General features: G+C 47.5%; 1 protein-coding gene across 3 annotated transcripts in view; it reads right to left on the reverse strand.

Moving 5' to 3' along the window:
• The window catches only part of DYNC2H1 (dynein cytoplasmic 2 heavy chain 1), a 3314293-nt gene that overhangs the window by 2221859 nt on the left and 1072649 nt on the right, over positions 1-19785 (reverse strand). For all 3 annotated transcript variants that reach the window (XM_069639013.1, XM_069639012.1, XM_069639011.1), the window contains exons 27-28: positions 8230-8362; positions 8024-8141 (exon numbers count right to left, since the gene is read on the reverse strand). In XM_069639013.1, the coding sequence (XP_069495114.1) occupies positions 8024-8141; positions 8230-8362 (251 nt within the window). The remainder of the gene's footprint in view (positions 1-8023; positions 8142-8229; positions 8363-19785) is intronic.

A 19785-nucleotide genomic window follows, 5' to 3' on the forward strand; every position in this document is an offset into this window, starting at 1 on the left:
TCCTCGCCCAATCTGGGGCAATCAGGATCATGGATGCTCGAAACCTCTTTAACCTCCTGAGAACCCAAGGAATGACGGGAATCGGAGGGAAGGCGTAGTGGAGAGGGAAAGTCCAATCCACCAGAAACACATCCCCTAGTGCACCGTTTGCTGGGAATTCCCTCAAGCGAAACTGTTAACACTTCCTGTTGGACTATGTGGCGAACAGATCCACTGCAAGGGTACCCCAAAGAGCGAAGACCTACTGTAGGACTTCCAGGCACAATTCCCACTCGTGCGAGACCGTGCTCTGCCTGCTCAGAGCATCCATCAAAGTGTTCTATGTCCCCATCAGATGAATTGCCGAGACCAAGATCTGGTTCTCTCTCAATCAGAACCACAGCTGAATCGCCTCTGTGAAGAGTGGGCGAGAGTGCACGCCACCCTGCTTGTCGAGGTAATTCATGGCCACTGTGTTGTCTGTTAGGACGAGGACAAGCTTCCCTCTGAGAGAGGGTGCAAAGGCTCTCTGGGCTAACATGCTGGCCCGCCACTCCAGCCTGTTGACATGCCACTTGGCTTCTGATGGAGACCAAAGGCAGCTCACCTGCAATTCCTCGCAGCGGGTGCCCCAACCCTTCAGGGACGCATCCGTGACCACTCGTGCCTGGGGCCCACGGTGGCCAGAAGGGTTCCCCCCACCAACAGTTTGCTGCACGTGTTCCACCGCCAAGTCCACGGACTACCTGGCTGGACACCGAAAGGCGATCCGTGAGCACTCCCAGGTACTGAGACCACTGGTCCCCCAGGAGCCATTGGAGGTATCTTATACGCAGCCTGGCCCCTGGCACTAGCAAAATACAGGAGGCCCTGAGACCCAAAAGGCAGAGGAAGGAAGCTGCTGGAAGAGTGGCGTGGTTCTGAAACAACTGTACCATCTGGGTGATGTTGCTGACTCTCCCCTCGGGAGGAAAAGCCTTCCCTATCTGGGTGTCTAGGACCGCTCTGATGAACTGGAGCCACTGGAATGGCATCAGATGAGACTTCAAGTAGAGGGAAAAGCCCAGCCTGTGCAGTAGCAGACAGGTGTCTTCCAGATGAGGCAAGACTTGCCCCGCCGACTTCCCTTTGATCAGCCAGTCGTTCAAGTACAGAAATACATAGACCCCGGATCACCTGAGGGGAGCTGCAACTACTGCCATGTGCTTGGTGAAGACCCTCGGCATGGAGGTCAATCCAAAGGGAAGCACTTTGAACTGATAGTGCTTGTCGCCAATGTGTAACCTTAGGAACTTTGTGAGCTTTTTGTCTATTGGCAAATGGAAATAAGCATCCTGTAGGTCCTATGGCCACCAGCCAGTCCTGTAGTTCGAGAGCGTGGAGAATATCTCCACGTCACCATCCTGAATTTGTCCTTCCTCAAGAACTTGTTCAAGGCCCTGAGGTGCAGGATGGGACGGAGACCACCTCCCTTCTTTGGGCACCAGGAATTAACGGGAATACCAGCCCGACCATCTCTGATCGGGAGGTACCTCTGCCACTGCAGTCTTCAACAACAGGCTCTCAGTTCTTCCTGGAGCTCCTGTCCAGGCTGGATTGGAGCTGGCGGAGGTCTGTCCGGAGGCCTCTTTAGGAAAGACAGACAATAACCCCACTGAATCAACTGCAGGGCCCATGTGTTATTTCCTGCCACTGAGGCCAATGCCATGCCAACCGTGCACCAACCAGTGCATCGTGGGAGAGGAAATCAAAACAGCTTAGAGGGTGTGGGGGACCCTGCTGCTTGCCTGACTTCAGGGAGCTACGCTTTCCTGCCATAGGGCACATAACATCTGCAGCCCCTGACCCTGGAGGCGAAGCTGAAGGCAGGTTTGGCCGGCTGCGCTGCTAGGCCGAAAGATTTAGCAGCCAATTTCGACTCCTGGAATTTCTCCAAGGATTCATCTGGTTTCTGCCCGAAAACCATGCCACCTTCAAAAGACATGTTCAGCAATCTGTTTTGGACATTTGGGGAGAAGCCATACGTTTTAAGATAAGCTTGGCATCTCATCACAACTGCTGAACCCATAGCTCTGCCAACACAGTCTGCCATGTCCAGGCACGTCTGCAACAACTGTTTGGCTACCTCCTTCCCATTCTCCACCAGCTGTAAAAAGCTGTCCCACATGGCACCCTCAGGAACGTACTCAGTAGCCTGTTCTACTGCTTTCCATAAGCCAAATTAATATTTTGTGAAACCACACGCCACCGTAGCGTCCTTGAGCGCCATGCTACCAGAAGTGAATACCTTTCTGGCCAAGGCATCACATGTTTTCCCTTCTCTGTCCGTAGGCAGATTTGAGATGGATGCCGCGGGTCTAGTGGAAACAGTGGGAGCTTGAATAACCAACCCCTCCGGGGAAGGATGAGTGGTGAGGAAAGAGGGATCTCCTCTTGGTGGGGTATACTTCCCTGTGAAATTGGCATTCACAGGGGGAATGGTACAAGGGTGCTGCCAAATGGAGGCTAAAGGGTCTGCAATGGCAGGGTTGAAATGCACATTGTTCTCGACTGTGGGACTCTTGTCCAATATGTCAGTAAGATCACATCCCTGAAGAGGGACAGAGGACGCCTCCAACCCAAGGGTGTCAACTACCCTGAGAACCAGCTCCCTGAACTTCACACTAGTGTCGGTAAAGGGCTGCTTTTGCTGTAACTCCAAGTCTGGAGAAGTATCCATATCACTGGCATTATGTACACCATGAGCCAAAACCAATAAATCGGCCTAGTCGAAATAGTCAATGGCGCCGGGCAACTGACAGACGTCGGGAGCCTTGGCCCTGCGGCCTTCCGGCGACTTATGTCTAATGGGAGTAACACCGGAAGACGCTTTCGACGCGGACGATGTCGACAGAGTGGCTGGCTTGGGGACGGGAGTACCGAGCGCCGCTTCAGCTGCCTAAGCCTGCAGGTCGGGGCCTGGAGCCGGACCTACAGCCACTTGCATCTTAAACATTTGCAACAGAGCTCTTACTCCTCTCATTCCGGTGACGAATTGGACTTGCGTCGATGGCAGTAGTGCTGTTACTTTTTCTGTGAGGAAGACAATGAGGAATGGCTCCTGGAATGGTACTGGTTCTTTGTCGTCTTACAATGTCGGTCTTTCCTCTTGACGGTGGGCTCCACGGCCTCGGCCTCCGAGGACCCGACGAGGGATTGCGCTGGAGACCTGGCGACAAGTCGGCCCAAAGCCAGTTTCCCAGGCCCTCTCACGCAGGGATTTCGGTTGCATCTTTGCGCACAGCGTGCACGCCTCTGTGTTGTGACTAGCACCCAGACACCATAGACGGAAGTCATGGGGGCCGCTCATATACTTTTTGGCCTCCCAATCATGGCATCACTTGAAGACCGAAACCCTGTGGGATGACATTGCGTTGAGTTTTTTGAAGAATAAAGTGTACAGTGTACAAAGTACAATAAGAGCGTCGAGTAAACTCGAGATGTGTTCCTGATGTAGCATGGAAAAAAGGAACTGACTTGTGGGGCACATTGACGTGATATATATACGATGCCCAACGTCACGTCCGGAACCGACGACTGGGAGCTAGACAAGACGGATCGACAATCAACGGCCGAGTCGAGGTCCACTACGTCCCCTGGCGAAAAGTTTTCTGGACAGCAAAGCTGGAGATGAACATCTATCATGATGAGGAATCTGTGGGAGAAAAGCAATACATTGAAGATAAGCTACACTGAGGTCACAACGACAGCAACAGAAAATGGAAACAGATCCCCTAACAAGGCAACAACTACAGTTAACTTTTTAAGTGCTGGTAATAGCTGATTGAAGGAATCAAATGTCACAAGGCTTGTAGAGCAGCCAAAGGTGCCACACAGAGGGAACAATTTGTTGGCGCTGACTGCGCCCTTTAAGGAAAACAGAGAGCTCATTTTAAATAGATCATTGATTATGAACATTTTATGGCTATTTTACCCCTTCAATTGATTAAATCTGAGGACATTGACCAAGCTGAATTTATAGATGACCTAAGAACTGACTTGGTCTTAATTCATGTAGAATCTAGAATTATTTACAACTTAATCTTAAAAGGAAGAGGGCTCATTCTTGGGGCTTGAATATTATATTTACCATTTTATTGGTTCACTTCCACAGGTCTGGCCTCTGACTTTAGGCCTCCCTTGGAAAACTGAGGGGAAGACATAGTAATGAAATGTATAATACATACAAATAGAGGCAGATCAGTATCAGTGATAAAGGGAAAGGCACAATTGTTTGTTGAGCAACAAGACTGGTCATGGCTGTCAATGGCATTGGCCAGATCATTCAAGTCAGCCATCATGTGGCCTCTTTAGATCTAAACCCATTTTCTTTCAAATAATCTCTTGGAATAGTCGAAGATACAAGAGTGTTATGCAGCCATGTGGGGATGCCCCATTGTTATCCTTCTATGAAATACTTGCCCCCAAGAAGTATGGTTGGATGACTCAACCAGGTTGGATGGGCATATTTCTGAATGCAGCAAAAATAAAAAAGGGGCTTGGGGTAAGACTAAGAGGGGGTATTCTCACAGGAGTCAGCATTCTATTTTCTACAGGTATCGAAAGGTTAGGGGTAGATTCCCCAGCCATTCTGGCAGTTAAACTGTCATGACCTGGGATTTGGGAACAGAACATGTTAAAGTGTTAATAATTAATGTGTATTGAATGTCAATCAATATCTTTATTGATCTGAGTGATTTGTTGAATGATTGGTATTGCCAGTATGACTCCACGAAGGTAATCATCATCAGTGATCTAAAATTGCCCCATATGATTGGGATGCCCAACTACAGGTTCTGAACCCACATAGGGCGTCAAGGACTTCAAAAGAACAAGGTAAGCATAAGTAATACATTCCTGGGCAATGTGCAAGTTAAATGTGAACACAGCAGGGGACATTCCTGCAAAGACTACATGGCAAAGAGGGTCGAGTAAATCGATTATAGATTATGTTTATGCATCAGAGAGCCTTTTAACACTAGTAGACAAACTGGAAATCCAATATTGCTCAGCTAGTGACCACGGCCATCTACCAGTATCATTGCAAACGGGCCTATTGTATCAAAGGAGTGATGGGGGGCCCAGTAGATCTACACGTGTCAGCCCAGAAGAACAGAGGAAAGGGTTGAGCAAAGCTTTTGAGATATTGAATTCTAAATTAAATGAGTTTTGGGACAATGAAGACTTTGGGTAAATGCACATCGACCCTAGCTCCCTTGTGTTCGCCATACAGCGACTTAGTGCTAAAGTCAGGGCTGGTAGCAAAGGAAAGAATCGAAAGTGCTTTCAGAAGAGGAAATACTTTGATGGGTTGGTACAGGATCGTAAAAAGTCAGAGATGAAAAATTCAAATCTTACAGAAGTTTCATAATGGGGGAAATGTAATAATTGAGACTTTTCGAAAAGTTAAAGCAAGCATATTACAACTGGATTAAGTACTATCGACATAGTATGGATTAGAGAGCCGCTCAAGAAATGTTGGTGGTAGCTAATAAATGTAATCTGGCAAAACTTTGAGAAACTCTAAACAAGTTGGGAGGTAACCGCATAGAAGTGGATCAATCCATTGATGGTGTGATGTAGAAAGGAGACTAGATCAAATTTATGGCTAGAAAAAGTGGGGATAAAGACGTAACAGAACACATTTACTCCTCCCAGGATCTGGGACAATGGGAGGGTAATTTCGGACGTCTTGAAAAATAAATTTTAATTAAGAAATCTAACAGGTGGAGAGGGGCTGGTCGGACGGGATCCCGAACTTAGTGTTCCAAACAGACACATTTTTAGATTCCTGCAGCAGGTGCTACATTGTGCCAATTCTTAAGAAGGAAGACATTTGGTCAACAGGCCATTACCGCAATATTTGCTGCCTATTACTCCAGGATTTGACCTCCTAGGCAGAATAAATAAACCGGAAAAATATCAAACAGGCATTAGACGTAACTATGGGACCTTTCTTAATGGATTGATTATCCAGTTATTGAAAAAACAAGCCTTGCGAAAGATTATCAGCCCTATTTATGGCAAGTGTCGATCTAGCAAGTGCATTTGGCATTATTGACAAACACAGATTATGGAATAAACGGTATAGTTGGGGAATCACGTGCAACATCTTACAATTTCTAATAGTGTTGCATTCAAATAAAACTGGGAAAATTAGATTAGACAGCAACAAGAAACTGGGAGCACCTATCAACACGAATATGAATCTTAGACATGGCTGTATACTTGCAGACTGCCTTTTTAATCTTTACCCGTCAGATCTTATAGAGCCTCTAGCCTGTAGTCCATCCTTCTCTCCTATGTTGCGCAACTTGAGGGTGCTAGTGCTTATGTTTGTGATGAGATAGATGTGTTTGACAGCACCTATATTGGTCTGCAGCACTCAATGAACTCATTAGATAGGTACTTTAACTCCTTATATTCCTCAATAAATGAATCCTAAATGTAGAAAAGACTTCAATAATGATAGCAGGGGTCGACTAACCAACAGACTGAGAACAAAATTGGTACCATTATATGTCCAAAGTATGAAAATCTTAATGAAATTGTGTAGGTTTACAGTGTTGAGACATTACATTTTACACAGTGAAAGGGGTTCCTTCCATGAAGTATGGGGTGGAATTGTTCCAATTAGATTGGAAGTTTCTCTTGGAAAAAAACAGTTGAGACTTCATTCCTCCCTACCTTTTTGGACATTAAGGCATGAATTTGGTCTGCTAGCGTGGGAGGTCTTGGTACATTATAGCCGAGATAAGATTATACCGAAAAACGATTGACTTCCTCTTCCTCCCAAAGTGCTCATTGTTCAAGGAACTAAATGAAATCCTGACCCTAAAACCTTGTAAGCTTTTGGAACAGTTTGAAAACTAGTGTGTCACTATTTTGGAGGGGAACAAGCTAAATAAAGGACATCTTTTAGAAAACTAGGGCAGAGTCTTCAAAGATAACTTACTTAAAAGTGTAGAGATCAAGATACACTGGCAAGGTACAAATTATATAGTGAACTGGCCAAACACAGGAGTTATGACAGTTTGAGGGTATATGATGAAATTCCCCACTCCTAAATATCGTATGGTCTTTTTTGCGTTTTAGGTTGAACATCTACATATGTACTGTAGTATACTTCTGTAAAGCGCTCTGTTGCTTCACGAAGCTAGGTCCGCGCTCAATGAATACCATAATAATAATACAAAATAAAAAAATGTATTGGGTACTCTCCAGAGACTGGGTCCGATGAGACGAACACAGAGAAATGATCGATTCAGTAGATTATTGCACGAACGTAGACTGTCTAGAAACCCTTGAGGAACAGGGCCTGGAAACTGAATGGTTTTGGAATAGGTTGAAGGGAGGTCAAAAAAGAAGATAAATTATAACTTTGGTGAAGGTTTTAGCTGTTGTACATAATTTACTGGATGAAACAGTCTATATTAATTAATTGGGGGGACTGGTGGGTGACCTAGGTTTCATTGTTTGAGCAAAGAATTGTAATGGAAGGTTTTAATGATTGTGTATATAGATCAATTATGAATTGGAATATTTATGAATTGTCTGTTTTATTGATTCTTGTATGTTAAAGATACAAGTAACAGATAAAGAAAAAAAAAGAATAGATGGAAATGGTGGAAAAAAAAATACTATAAAGCCAGAAGCCTTCAACGTGAGTAACATGTTATTTTCTTGGCAAAACTGAAAATAGATTTCTGATCTACTCTACATAATAAATCAAAATTTCAAAAAATACACTTTGTACTAGAATATGAAACTGTAATTTACAATGAGATTTACGGTTGAATGCAAGGAAATGGCATACAGTATCATCATAGCATCATATACAACATTGTTCTCACTTACACCTGTTGTAAATAAAGTGCTTATGAAACCAGAACATGAAAGCAAAAGTTTAATGTTACTCCTTTGGCTTCCAAAGCAGTTGCAGAATTAAGAACATTGGTTCCACAAGGACAACTTCAGACAACTTAATAATTACAATATGTTATACCTGCAAAAAGTTTCTTAAGGTGTGATTGAATGACAGTTGGGTTAGTAGACTGCCCCAAAATTTCCAACAGGTCATCATCTCCAATAAAGTAGAATCTGGGGAAAGCGGAACGTTTCTCCTGTTGGAGCAAAACATTTAAAATGTTATGGTGTCTGAAACAACAATATTTATAGCTGTACATATGAAAAAAAATGGAAATTACATACCTCAAGAAATTCATTAAGAGATTTTTGACATCGCTGAAGTTGATCAAGAATGGTTATCAAAGAGTGTCTTATTCCTGCCCGAGAAGTCAATGCTGTCACTCTGTTATCCCTCTTAATATCCGACATGATTGACCTTTGGAATGAGATATACAAGGTTCATAATTTGTATCTAATTGAATTGCTGTGCACAAACAAAGAGAGACCTTACACTGACTCTCCAAACACCAAACAATTTCACACAAATTACAACAAAAACATAAATAACAAAATTGCTAGGGCCACTTTGTTTGCCCTTGACATTCTCTGTCTACACAGTGCGGTGGGTCAGAAGGACAGAGACAAGTTTCTTCAATTTCAAAATGGGTTTTATTTTTTAAACTAAAATAAGTAAGCTCCTAGATATTCATAAACTATGGGTTTTCCCTATCTAACTCAAACTAACTATGGTGCTCGTCAGTCTTGTTGTGTCCAAAAGGAATAACTGTCCTCTGTCCAAATTTAATCCACACTGTCCCTACCACGATTCAGAAAAGAACCAAGGCATCTTCTCAGCAAAGTCACTTTAGTAGTTGATTCCACAGGTAGTTCTTCGCAACTACTTTCAATAGTTTATACAGTTCAGAAATAGGATTTTTCAGTTTCTCTAACGTGTCCTTGATACCATGCTTTTCCCTTCCGAGGTTCCTTTTCTTGCTTTCTTGTTTTCTAGATGTATTGCTCTTTCTTGACTCAATGCCCTCTATCTTCCCTGGCTGAGCCAGTTAACAACACTTTCAATAGGTTTCTTACTTACATCCGCTCTTCACTATTCTTGGGACGGGTAGTGAGGGTTCTAGTTGAGTTTGAGTAGAACTGTGCCAGAAGAAGAAATTACTTACTGTAATGTTCTTTTTATGGATTCTTCATCAGATAAATATTCATTCCAGTGTCAGTTGCTCAGAAAACATTTCGACAGGGGGACGTAGTCGATCCATCTTGCCTCGATGCGTCAGTCTTCGGCTCCGAATGTGACGTCGGTCGGGTTCGGACTTGACGTCGGTCGTCGTACATATACTGTGTCACTACGGCCCTGTACCTCAGTTCCCTATCTTCGTTCCCCCCAAGCTCAGCTGCTGCGGAGGACGATGTTACGATCCGGGTGAAACAGCCACAACTCATAAAAAAAGGATAACTCAACAGGGTTTTAAAAAATATATAATATTTAATCATTAAGGAACGGGCTGCAAAAGAATGTGGGATACACCAGCGGTAGCCCTCGAAACAAGAGTTCACCTCTCTCTCCCAATGGAGAAGTCAGTCAATAACTGCAGGGACTTTCATAGCAGGGTTGGACAGGAGGATGATGAGGAATCTGCAGGAGAAGAATCATTACAAACATTACGGTAAGGCATTTCTCCTTCAATGTATTGCCTTCCTCCCGCAGATTCCTCATCAGATAGACTCCACAAGCAGTATGTGTGAAGGAGGCGGGATGAAAGTCCCTATACGAGGGCACTTGACAAACTGCCCTCCCAAAACAAGCGTCAACTCCACAGGATACATCCAGGTAGTAGTATTTGGTTAAGGTATGCAGCGAGGAGCAAGTTGTCGCTCAACAGATGTCCCTCACTAGCACCCCCCTTTTGCAGAGCTGAAGAGGCAGCCACCCCTCTAGTGGAGTGAGCTCTGATGCCTGCAGGCAATTCCTTCCCAGCATTGAGGAAGCATTTGGAAATGCAGACTGTGATCCACCTAGAGATGGTTTGCTTGGAGACAGCCAGACCCCCTTTCACCATTGAGAAGGCTACAAGCAGTTGATCTGCCTTCCTAAACTCTGCCGTCCTCGCAACATAAGAGCTAAGAGCCCTCTTTGGGTCTAGCCTATGGCACCGCTCCTCCTCCTTGAAGGGTGCTGCGGCGGGTAGAAAACAGGCAGGTCAATAGCCTGGGACAGATGGAACTCTATACCACTTTGGCCAAAAACTCTGGTCATAACTTAAGGGAACTTTCTCCCTGAAAAGACAGAGAATAGACAGCTTGCATGAAAAGGGCTTGCACATCAGTGACCAGTCTGGCTGACGTAATGGCTACTAAGAACGCAGTCCTCAAAGTGAGCAAATGAATGCAGCAAAAGTAAAATGGCTCAAAGGAAGCCGCCATGAGGAAGGTGAAAACCAAATTAGGGTCCCAGTCTGGAACAACAAAGGGAACAGGAGGAAACCTATTCACAAGGCCCTTCAGGAATTGGGTCATAACCAAGATCATGTAGAACCCTTGATCCAGAAACCTCTTGAACACAGACAAAGCCACCAAGTATCCTTTGACTGTGGCAACATGAAGGCCTGACAAGGCCAGTGACAGAAGGAACTCCTTCACTGTAGTGGTGGGGAAATAGATTGGGTCGATCTTGCGTTCCTTGCACCATGCCTCAAATCTTCTCCACCTGCACGCATACAGTGACCTTGCTGACAGTCTACATGCTGTAACGCTCACCTGATTCCCGTAGAGGCGCCGGTCTTGACTGGGCGTATACCGTATCTTCAAAGGTGATGTGTAACACACGGCTGGCTCTTTGGGCTGGACCTCTGTGCACTGTATGTCTGACTCGAAGGGTAAGATGTCTGCAGATAGAAAATATGGGATTAATGAACTGGGTTATTGAATGTCTCTCTCTTCTTCCCTTTCTCTTCTCCTGTAGAACCCCAAAGGTTAACGCTCTCACCTTAGGTAAGTGAACGCCGTGCTCTCCATCTGCCTCGGGGCAGGGTGCTGTAACCAGTTTCTTCACTGGATAAGGGGAGCAGGCCTCTTGACTTCAGAGGACTGCTGTCCATCGTTTACTGCACGAACGGTAAGTTTCGAGTAATTCTAATGTCTTTAAAAGTCTTTAGTAATGATGTCTCTTGTTTTGCAGGGTTCCGGCGATGGCGGATGACCGGCTGAAGTGAGTTGAAGATGGAGCCCGTGTGATGAATAGAAGCGCCTGGAAGCACGTAAGTAAGCGCTTGTTGCCTGCTTCACGATGCGCTCTAACTGTCTTTTTATTTTGCAGGTACAAGTTCGGAGCGGCTGCAGGGTGCCGGAATACCCACTGGGTTAGATGTGGAAAGGAGTAATGGCACGTGAGTATTAAAGTTCCCCAATGTCTTTAAACGCACCTTGTTTTGTCTTTCAGATGCGGGATGCAGCGCCGAAGGCCTCCGGAGCGTGCGAAGAGTAGGTAAGCCTTTGTCTTTCAGATGCCGGAATGCAGTGCGAAGACCTCCGGAGCGCACGAAGAGTAGGTAAGCCTTTGTCTTTCAGATGCCGGAATGCAGCGCGAGGCGTTGGTGACAGCCGATGGACCAGGTAAGTGAAGCGCTGTCACTGAAGACCGTAATGCTAACCTGTTCTTTCTTGTCTTTATAGGTGTTGCTGAAGACTGGATTCAGGATGGTAAGCCTTTTTCCTTAGGCCCAGGATCAGATGCAGAAGACACAATGAGCGTTCTGCTGCAGAGGATGCAGAATAACGCAAAGCAAGATTCATCCATCGGGTGTGGTTTAAATAGCCTCCTGTAGTGCTTAGGTGTCTCCTTCCACAGCCACGCCTAGGTAAGAAAAGAGTTCCTGCTTTCCAGAAGAGTTCCAGTGTTCTGAACCTAGGGAGTGGCTCCTGCCCCACCCAACAGGAAAAGTAGTTCCAAACAGAAGAGGATCAGAGGCTCAACTGGCAGGCAAGTAAGCAGCATGGTCTGCTGCAGGTAAGTCCACCCAAGCATTATGAGCCCGGCGCTTCCAGCGCTGGGACTGGGCATATTTATGAGCCTGGTGCCACTGGCGCCAGGACTGGGTCCAAAAGGTCCCAATTGGGACTGGTTGGCACTCGGAACCTGGGTTATGGATCTGCTTTCAAGGGAGTTGGGAAAACCCTGACCTTTTGGAAGCAGAGATCATGACACATGCAGCCAGCAGCACCTCATGTACCTCCTCCAAGAGGTCCCAGTTGTCATACCTCATCCTCTCAAGAGCCACGTATGTAAATCGAGGGATTTCGGTTTCGGGTTGAGTACCCAACATTCCAACTGAGATAGGAAATCCGGTTGTTGAGGCAACCGGAGAGGTGGGCAGATGGCCAAGTCCAGGAGGTCCAAGTACCACCCTCTCCTCGCCCAATCCGGGGCGATCAAGATCAAGATTTCTTGGAACCTCCTGAGAACCAACTGATGACGGGAATCAGAGGGAAGGCACAGAGGAGATCGAAGGCCCACCCTACTAAAAACAATTCCCTAGTGCACCTCTCGCCGGAAATTCCCTTGAGCAAAACTGTCTGCTTTTCCGGTTGGACTCTGTGGAAAACAGATCCACTGCTGGGGTACACCACTGAGAGAAGACCTCCTCTAGGACTTCCTGGCACACTTCCCACTCATATGAGACCATGCTCTACCTGCTCAGAGCGTCTGTCAATCTGTTCTCCGTCCCTGCCAGATGCACTGCTGAGAATGGGATCTGATTCTCTAAAAGCCGGAAGCACAGCTGCATCGCCTCTCTGCAAAGGGGAGGGACGCACATGCCTGGTTGTTCAGGTAGAGCATGGCCACTGTACTGTGTCAGAATCAGGACATGCTTCCCTTTCAGAGAAGGCGCAAACGCCTTCAGGGCTAACCTGATGGCTCGAAGCTGAAGCCTGTTAATGAGCCAACATACTTCCATCATGGACCAAAGACCGCTCACCTCCAAATCCTCGCAGTGAGCACCCCAACACTTCAGTGACGCATACGTGACAACCCTGGCCTGGGGCCACATAGAAAAGAAAGTCTCCCTCGCCAACATGTCGCTGCTGGCCAACCAACAGAGATCATTGGCCACTGACCTGGACACTTTCAGAATGTCTTTTAAAGTGCTGAAATACTGGGACGACTGACCCCGCAGGTATGGGAACACATGGACGCCGGCTCACCTGAGGTGAGCAGCGACTACTGCCATAAGCTTGGTGAAGACCCTCGGGCGGAGGTCAACACAAAGGGGAGCACCTTAAACTGCCAGTGCTTGTCCCCCATGAGGAATCTCCTGTGCTTTTGGTGGATCGGCACATTCATATATGCGTCCTGGAGATCTATTGACACCAGCCAGTCCTGAAATCTGAGAGCATGGAGAATTTCTCTCAATGTCACCATCTTGAACTTGTCCTTTCTCAAGAACTTGTTCAAGGCCCTGAGGTCCAAGATGGGACAGAGTCCTCCCGCTTTCTCGAGAAACAGGAACTACCGTGAATACCAACCAGATCCTCTCTGCTCAGGAGCTACCTCTTCCATGGCACCCTTCAAAAGCAGGGCTTGCAGCTCTTCCTCAAGCTCCTGTTCCAGTTGCGGGGGAGGAGGTGGTCTGACAGGCAGCCTTTTTAAGAAAGGCAGACAGTAACCTCATTGGACAAGCTGGAACGCCCAGGCATTGGAGGTAATCTCCCACCACTGGGGCCAGTGCTCGCCTATCCTTCCTCCAACTGGGGAAACGTGGGGGGGAGAAATCAAAGCGGCTTTGAGGGCAGAGCGCCCCAGTCATTGCTGCCGCTGTATGCTGGCCTCTGGAGGCCCCCTGGCCCTTATGGAGTACGGGAAATGCCTCTGCCCCTGCCTGGGTTGCAGGAGTGGAGCCTTCTGCCAAAGAGTACATAACGCCTGTAACCTCTATCCCTTGAGGCGCAGCCATAGACAGGTTTTGCCGGCTGCTGGACAGCTAAGCCTAGCGACTTGGCGGCCAGCTTTGAGTCCTTAGATTTCTCTATGGACTCATTGGCTTTCGAGCCGAAGAGGCCTTTGCCGTCAAAGTCGATGTCCAATAGTTTGTTCAGGACAATGGAGCAGAACCCACATGTACGAAGGTAATCCTGCCTTCTTAAGACAGTCGCTGACACCACAGATCTCCCGAAGCAGTACGCAACGTCCACGTCTGGCTGCAATGACTGCCGAGCCACCGCCTTACCATCATCCACTAGTCTCTGGAAGCCCTCTCGCATCCCCCCTTCGGGAATGTACTGGGCGGCTTACCCAATAGCAGACCATAAGCTAAAATAATACTTAGCAAACGCGCAAGATGCACAAACTGCTTTCAGGGCCATCATACCAGATGAGAACACATTCTTGGCTAAGATGTCAACCTTTTTTTCTTCCCTTGCTGCAGGGAGAATAGACGTGGATGTGGCTGTCCTGGTATTCACAGTGGCCGCCTGCACCACCTACCCCTCTGGTGTTGGATGAGTTGAGGGATAAGCTGCTTCTCCCCTTGCCGGCCTGTACTTCTTTGCGAAGTGCCGGCCCGCACTTCTTCACAAACACGGAGTTCACTGGGGGAAATGGTGCATGGTCTGTGCCACAAGGTGCCAATGGGATCAGCAATAGCCACATTAAATGGCATGGCTTGCTCAGTAGAAGGTCCTTCGTCCAGGACGTCAATGAGCTCATAGCCCGACAAAGGCTTGGCTGGAGCACTCTAGCCTAGGGTATCTAACCCCCCTATCCACCAAGGCACGATACTTAATATGCCCGTCAGCCAATGTGATTAAATCTGCCTGGTTAGCAAAGTAATCCTTGCCTCCAGTACCTGCATTTGCAGGGTCGAGGCCACATGACATCTGGTAGTCATCGACATCAAAAATAGTAGTTGTGTTGAAGAACTCGGTCCTCGACTTAGGGACATAAGACCGCTCGGCGAGGGGTGACGATCAGCGCCGAAAGGTGCATTGACGACTGAGGTGTGCTGGGCGTGATCCAAGCCAGAGGCGCACCAGTGAGTACCGGCACCTAGCCTGAAGGCTTCGATGATGAAGAGGATGGCATAGTGGTCAGCTTGGGGCCGGGGTTACCGGGCGCATCTGGAGCCACAGAGGCCTGCTGCATCGAGGGATCACCAGTACCCGTAGCCACCGCAGCCACATTTCGGAACATGTCAAGCATCTGTTCCTTAAAGGCCTCCCACTCAACCCTGCATGTAGGCCCCACCAACAATTTACCGGGGTCATCCGATGAGTCAGACTCACGCCTGCGCCGATGGCGCTGCTTTTTCTTATTGGAGGAAGAGGAGTGACTCCAAGCATGTGACCTCTTTTTGGTTTTCTTTCGAGTAGGCCCTTCTGTCTTGTGTTCCAACGACCGGGTGGTCGACCGCGCCATGCCCACTGCAAGTTTCGCCACCCTCTCCTAGAGTGATTTAGGGTTAATTTTCCTACAGGAACCACAGTCCTTGGTGGCGTGACGGCACTGAGGCACCACACGCAGACATTGTGCAAGTCTGTAATGACATCTTGGAAATACAGTCCCTGCAGTGTTTGAAGCCAGACACATTGGGATCGCACATAACTCTGAAATCGTGTCGAATAGTGACAAATATGTCGATTGGAAAGTTACCTTGTGAAAGAGTTGTTCCTCGAGCGGCGTGCTGAGTGAGCAGAAAAAAGGAACTGAGGTACAGGGGCATAGTGAAGCAGTATATGTACGACAACCAACGTAACGTCCAGAGCCGACACATCTAGGCAGGACAGATCGACGTCGAAGTGCATTACGCACTCTGTCGAAAAGTGTTCCGAGCAGCTGATGCTGGAATGGATATCTATCTGATGAGGAATCTGTGGGAGAAAGGCAATCCATTGAAATGATCATCACTTCACTTCCACTCTTCACTCTTAATGGGAGGTGTATGATTCATATAGTCTTTATATTGTCATCCCTCCCGGGTCTTCTGCTGTCCCCTATACCTCCTTTCTTTGGGGTTTGTTTCACTTGCCCGGTCTGCAGGACGGGAAACTCTTCTTGCGCTGTCAGGTTGGTTTCGCTCTTCTCTCTCTGCCCCTCTCTCTCTCTGCCCCTCTCTCTCTCTGCCCCTCTCTCTCCCTGCCCCTCTCTCTCTCTCTGCCTCTCTCTCTCTGCACCAGTTCTGCGATACGGGAGGGTTTGTGATCTCAGAGTTGTTGCTGGACAGTCCATTGCGTCGCGGCCACACCCCCACTCACTGTTGGGCTTCTTCTTTGGGGATCCCTTTCCCCAGTTTCTCTGACTTCTAGCGTCACTCTCAAACACCAGCTGTCTTCCCGGTCTGCACGCTGCACTTCTCAGCTTCTCTCAGCTGTCGCAACAACAACCCAGAATTGAAACTCCCAGGCATCCCTTCTTTCTAGAGCTCCTCCTTTTATGACGTGCAGCTGGGCATTCCCTATTGGTGCATAAGATTCCTTTCTCTGTGTTGTTAGAAAGGTCTGTATGCCTTGAGCACTCTTCTGGTGTTATATCACAATAACAAACAGTAGCTTGTTCTTTTGGCTTCTTTGTGTTGCAGCTGTAAATTGTGGGTTGTGAGTGACATAGGGAGTAGCTCTTTGAATCAAGGGGTGAGTCTCTCTCGGTGAGGTCCCACTTGCCTCTAACCCTAGGGAGGATATTGCGTAGTGGGCTCACCTCCCTAGCCTCACAATGAAAGGCTCCCTCCTGGGGAGAAGTGACTGAATACCATGATTCATCACAGTAGACAAAGCCTTACATTGCTTGACTGTGGCAAAGCCTAGTGAAAGAACCCAAGAAAACCTTGCAGTTTGGAGAAGATGAAATTACTTTCCTCTCGGTAATGGTCTTTCTGATGAATGTCCCCCCAAAGATTCTTGGATGTTCTATCTGCAGCCTCAACTCCCTTCGGACACTTTAACCTCTAGGGGACACTGCGTGGCTCTGCTCGGCGTCTCTGTCCGCTCCACACCAGACGTGACACTGGGGCCAATATATATATGGACCCGCTGCGACCCATGATCTCAGATCTGTTCATTTCTCTGCAGCATTCAGTCACTGAGTGACAGTGGGACAGATGAGGCCCATGTGCTATCTGCCAAAGAGGGGCGGATTAGGAGGGCGATGGAGAATCTATGGGAAAAACATCAATCAGAAAGAAAATTACAGAGGTAAGAAATGTGTACTAATGGATTTCTTCCTCCCACGGATTCCTCCTCTATAATAGACTCCCATATCAGTATGCAGGCCTGAAAGAAGGATGAGAGCGAGAAGACACCAAATAGACCATATCACTCTGGAGGACTGCTCAACTGAAGTGAGCACTGTGCCCTGACGGAGTCCAAGCATTAATATTTGCCAAACGTGTGCAGCAAGGCACACGTGGTAACTTGGCAAATAGCCACCATAGGGACTGCCCCAGCAGGGCAGAGGTGGCAAACGATCCTCTGGTTGAATGAGCCCTGAGACACTCAGGCATATCATACCCATCCAGACCATAGTATTCGAAATACAGAGCATGATCAACCTTGACAGTCACACCCCTGTCCGCACATACACCAGCATAACCCACAAAAAGCTGTTAATCTTTCCTGACGGCCCTCATCCAAGAGACGTAGTAGCTGAGTACAAACCAGGTCCAGCACATGGAATCGCTCGTCAGTCTTTGAAGGGCTAGGCGGCGGAAAAAACACAGGAAGGTGGATCTTCTGAGACACATGAAAGTCCAAAACCACCTCTCACTCTCAAATTCATGTTCTCCTTGAAAAAAAACAAATATGGAAGTTTAGCAGACAAAGACTGCAGCTAACTCACCCATCTAGCAGAAATTATGTCCACCAGGAAAATCACCTCAAGTGTGAACAACCTTAATGAACATAAAAGCAGGGCCTCAAACGGAGCTCCCTTGAGAAAAGTCAAAACTAATCGCACAAAGGAACAGACATGCGTGGTGGGAACTGGTTGCACAATCTCCTCAAAGACTGCATAACATTGGGGATTGTGAAGAATACAAGCTGTCGGAGATGACAGTTAGATTCTCTTCACAGTGCCGATGTGAAGAGCCATCTGGGCCAAAGGAAGCATCAAATCCAGAACAGAGGAGATAGGACAGAGGAACGGGTCCAAACCTCTTCCCCAATACCAAGCCGAGAATTGACGCCACCTACAAGCCTAAATGGATTTGGTTGATGGCCTCAGAGCTGAGAAGAGAACACCCAGGACGTAGTTAGACCAATCTCATGGAAGTCCTGCTGTTCAGACTGGGGGTACAGAACCATACTCTGAGAGGCGCAAGGGAAGATAGAGGGACATGTCCGTAATCTCAGAACACATTGTATTCAGCGCAGAATCTGGAGTGATCATAATCAACGTGGACATGAACAGTCACAGTTTCCTGAGAACTAATGGATGCCAGGGATTGGCAGGAATATGGAGGAGATCAAAGTACCACTTAACTGCCAATGCTTCCCCAGAGCTCCCTGCTAAGGAAACTCCCTGTAGCAAAACAACCTGCATTCTCTGTTCACAATGCAAGCTGAGAGGTCTATTTAAGGTGTCTCCCACAAGGAGATGATCTCCCCCAGAACTTCCTGTAGAGCTCCTATTTGTGGGATGGTGTGAGAAACCTGAAGGTGTCTCCCCGCTAGTTCCCAGGGATCTGTCATCCAGGGGGCCAGGGCACTGCCATCGCTATTGTATTAAGTTTTTGAGTTTTTGGGGGTGGACCAATGCGGGAGGATCACCTGGATGGGGGGTCCTCGGGGAGTGGAAGTGGGATACCGAAGATTGAGACGTGGTATCCCCTTCCTTGTAACACCTTTTCCCCATCCTGCCTAGTAAAATACGTAGAAACTCTACCACCGCCCCTTTTCCAACACAAACACTTTCTCACAGTGTGAACGACAACAGACTAATACCCAAGCCATTTAGCTGACATGTCCCAACAAAAGGGTCAGGCAGAGTCAGGCAATTACTGACAACTACACACACCCGACTACCCTTTCCCTTCCACATAGGGATAAAAGGGGGAACACAAGAGCACACTCCGAGCATGGCTGAACACACGAAGAAGCAGCCATTCCAGGACGGCAGTTGAAATGGAGGAGAAAGGCAACAAGACCAGAAAGAACGTCAAGGAGGGACTTGCCGTTGGCCTTTTCAACCCAGACCTGCAAAGCCTTTGATGTAAGTAACATAAGACCGGGAATCGCAACTGGTAAATGGTGTAACGGATTTCAGCGGTAAATGGCACCCTCCCGCACTGATAGCCAGGACGGGGAGTCATGGAAGTCATTGTGGTACCGTCCTTGACTCCAGCGGCAAAGGAACTGCCAATAAGTTCAGCACAGCCAGTGAGTAGGAGGAGCCTGATAGTCGACCAAACTATTTTAGGCTCAAGGTTGCAGTGGCAACATTAAGAAGATGAATAGACATGAAGTCTTTTGTGAACAAACTTAGTACCAGAGATAGAGTGGTCCGGCGCACCGTGGGCACCCATTCGAAGGTCTCTGGGTGGTGCCGCTCGCCTGAACAAAGAAACTGTGTTGAACATTGTGAGTAAAGAAACTACAAGTACCAAGAGGCCATAGGGAAGTCTGGTACAATGTTTTAAACTAGTCATACAGGGGACGAGCCAAATCCCTTGTACACTCAAAAGTCCTTGGCACATTGCAGAAGATTGGTTATTGTGAAACTGCCGTTTGCGTCAGGCAGAGGGGAACGCAGAGCGAACTGTGATGCTATAAAGCCTGCGCTTGCCGTAAGCTAACAGAGGCACCCATCAAGACACACTTACCTTTCGGAAGTCTCTGTTTAAATTGGCAAGCGCT

This window comes from Ambystoma mexicanum, chromosome 7q (assembly GCF_040938575.1).
Source record: "Ambystoma mexicanum isolate Mex_15411 chromosome 7q, UKY_AmexF1_1, whole genome shotgun sequence".
NCBI lineage: Eukaryota > Metazoa > Chordata > Amphibia > Caudata > Ambystomatidae > Ambystoma > Ambystoma mexicanum.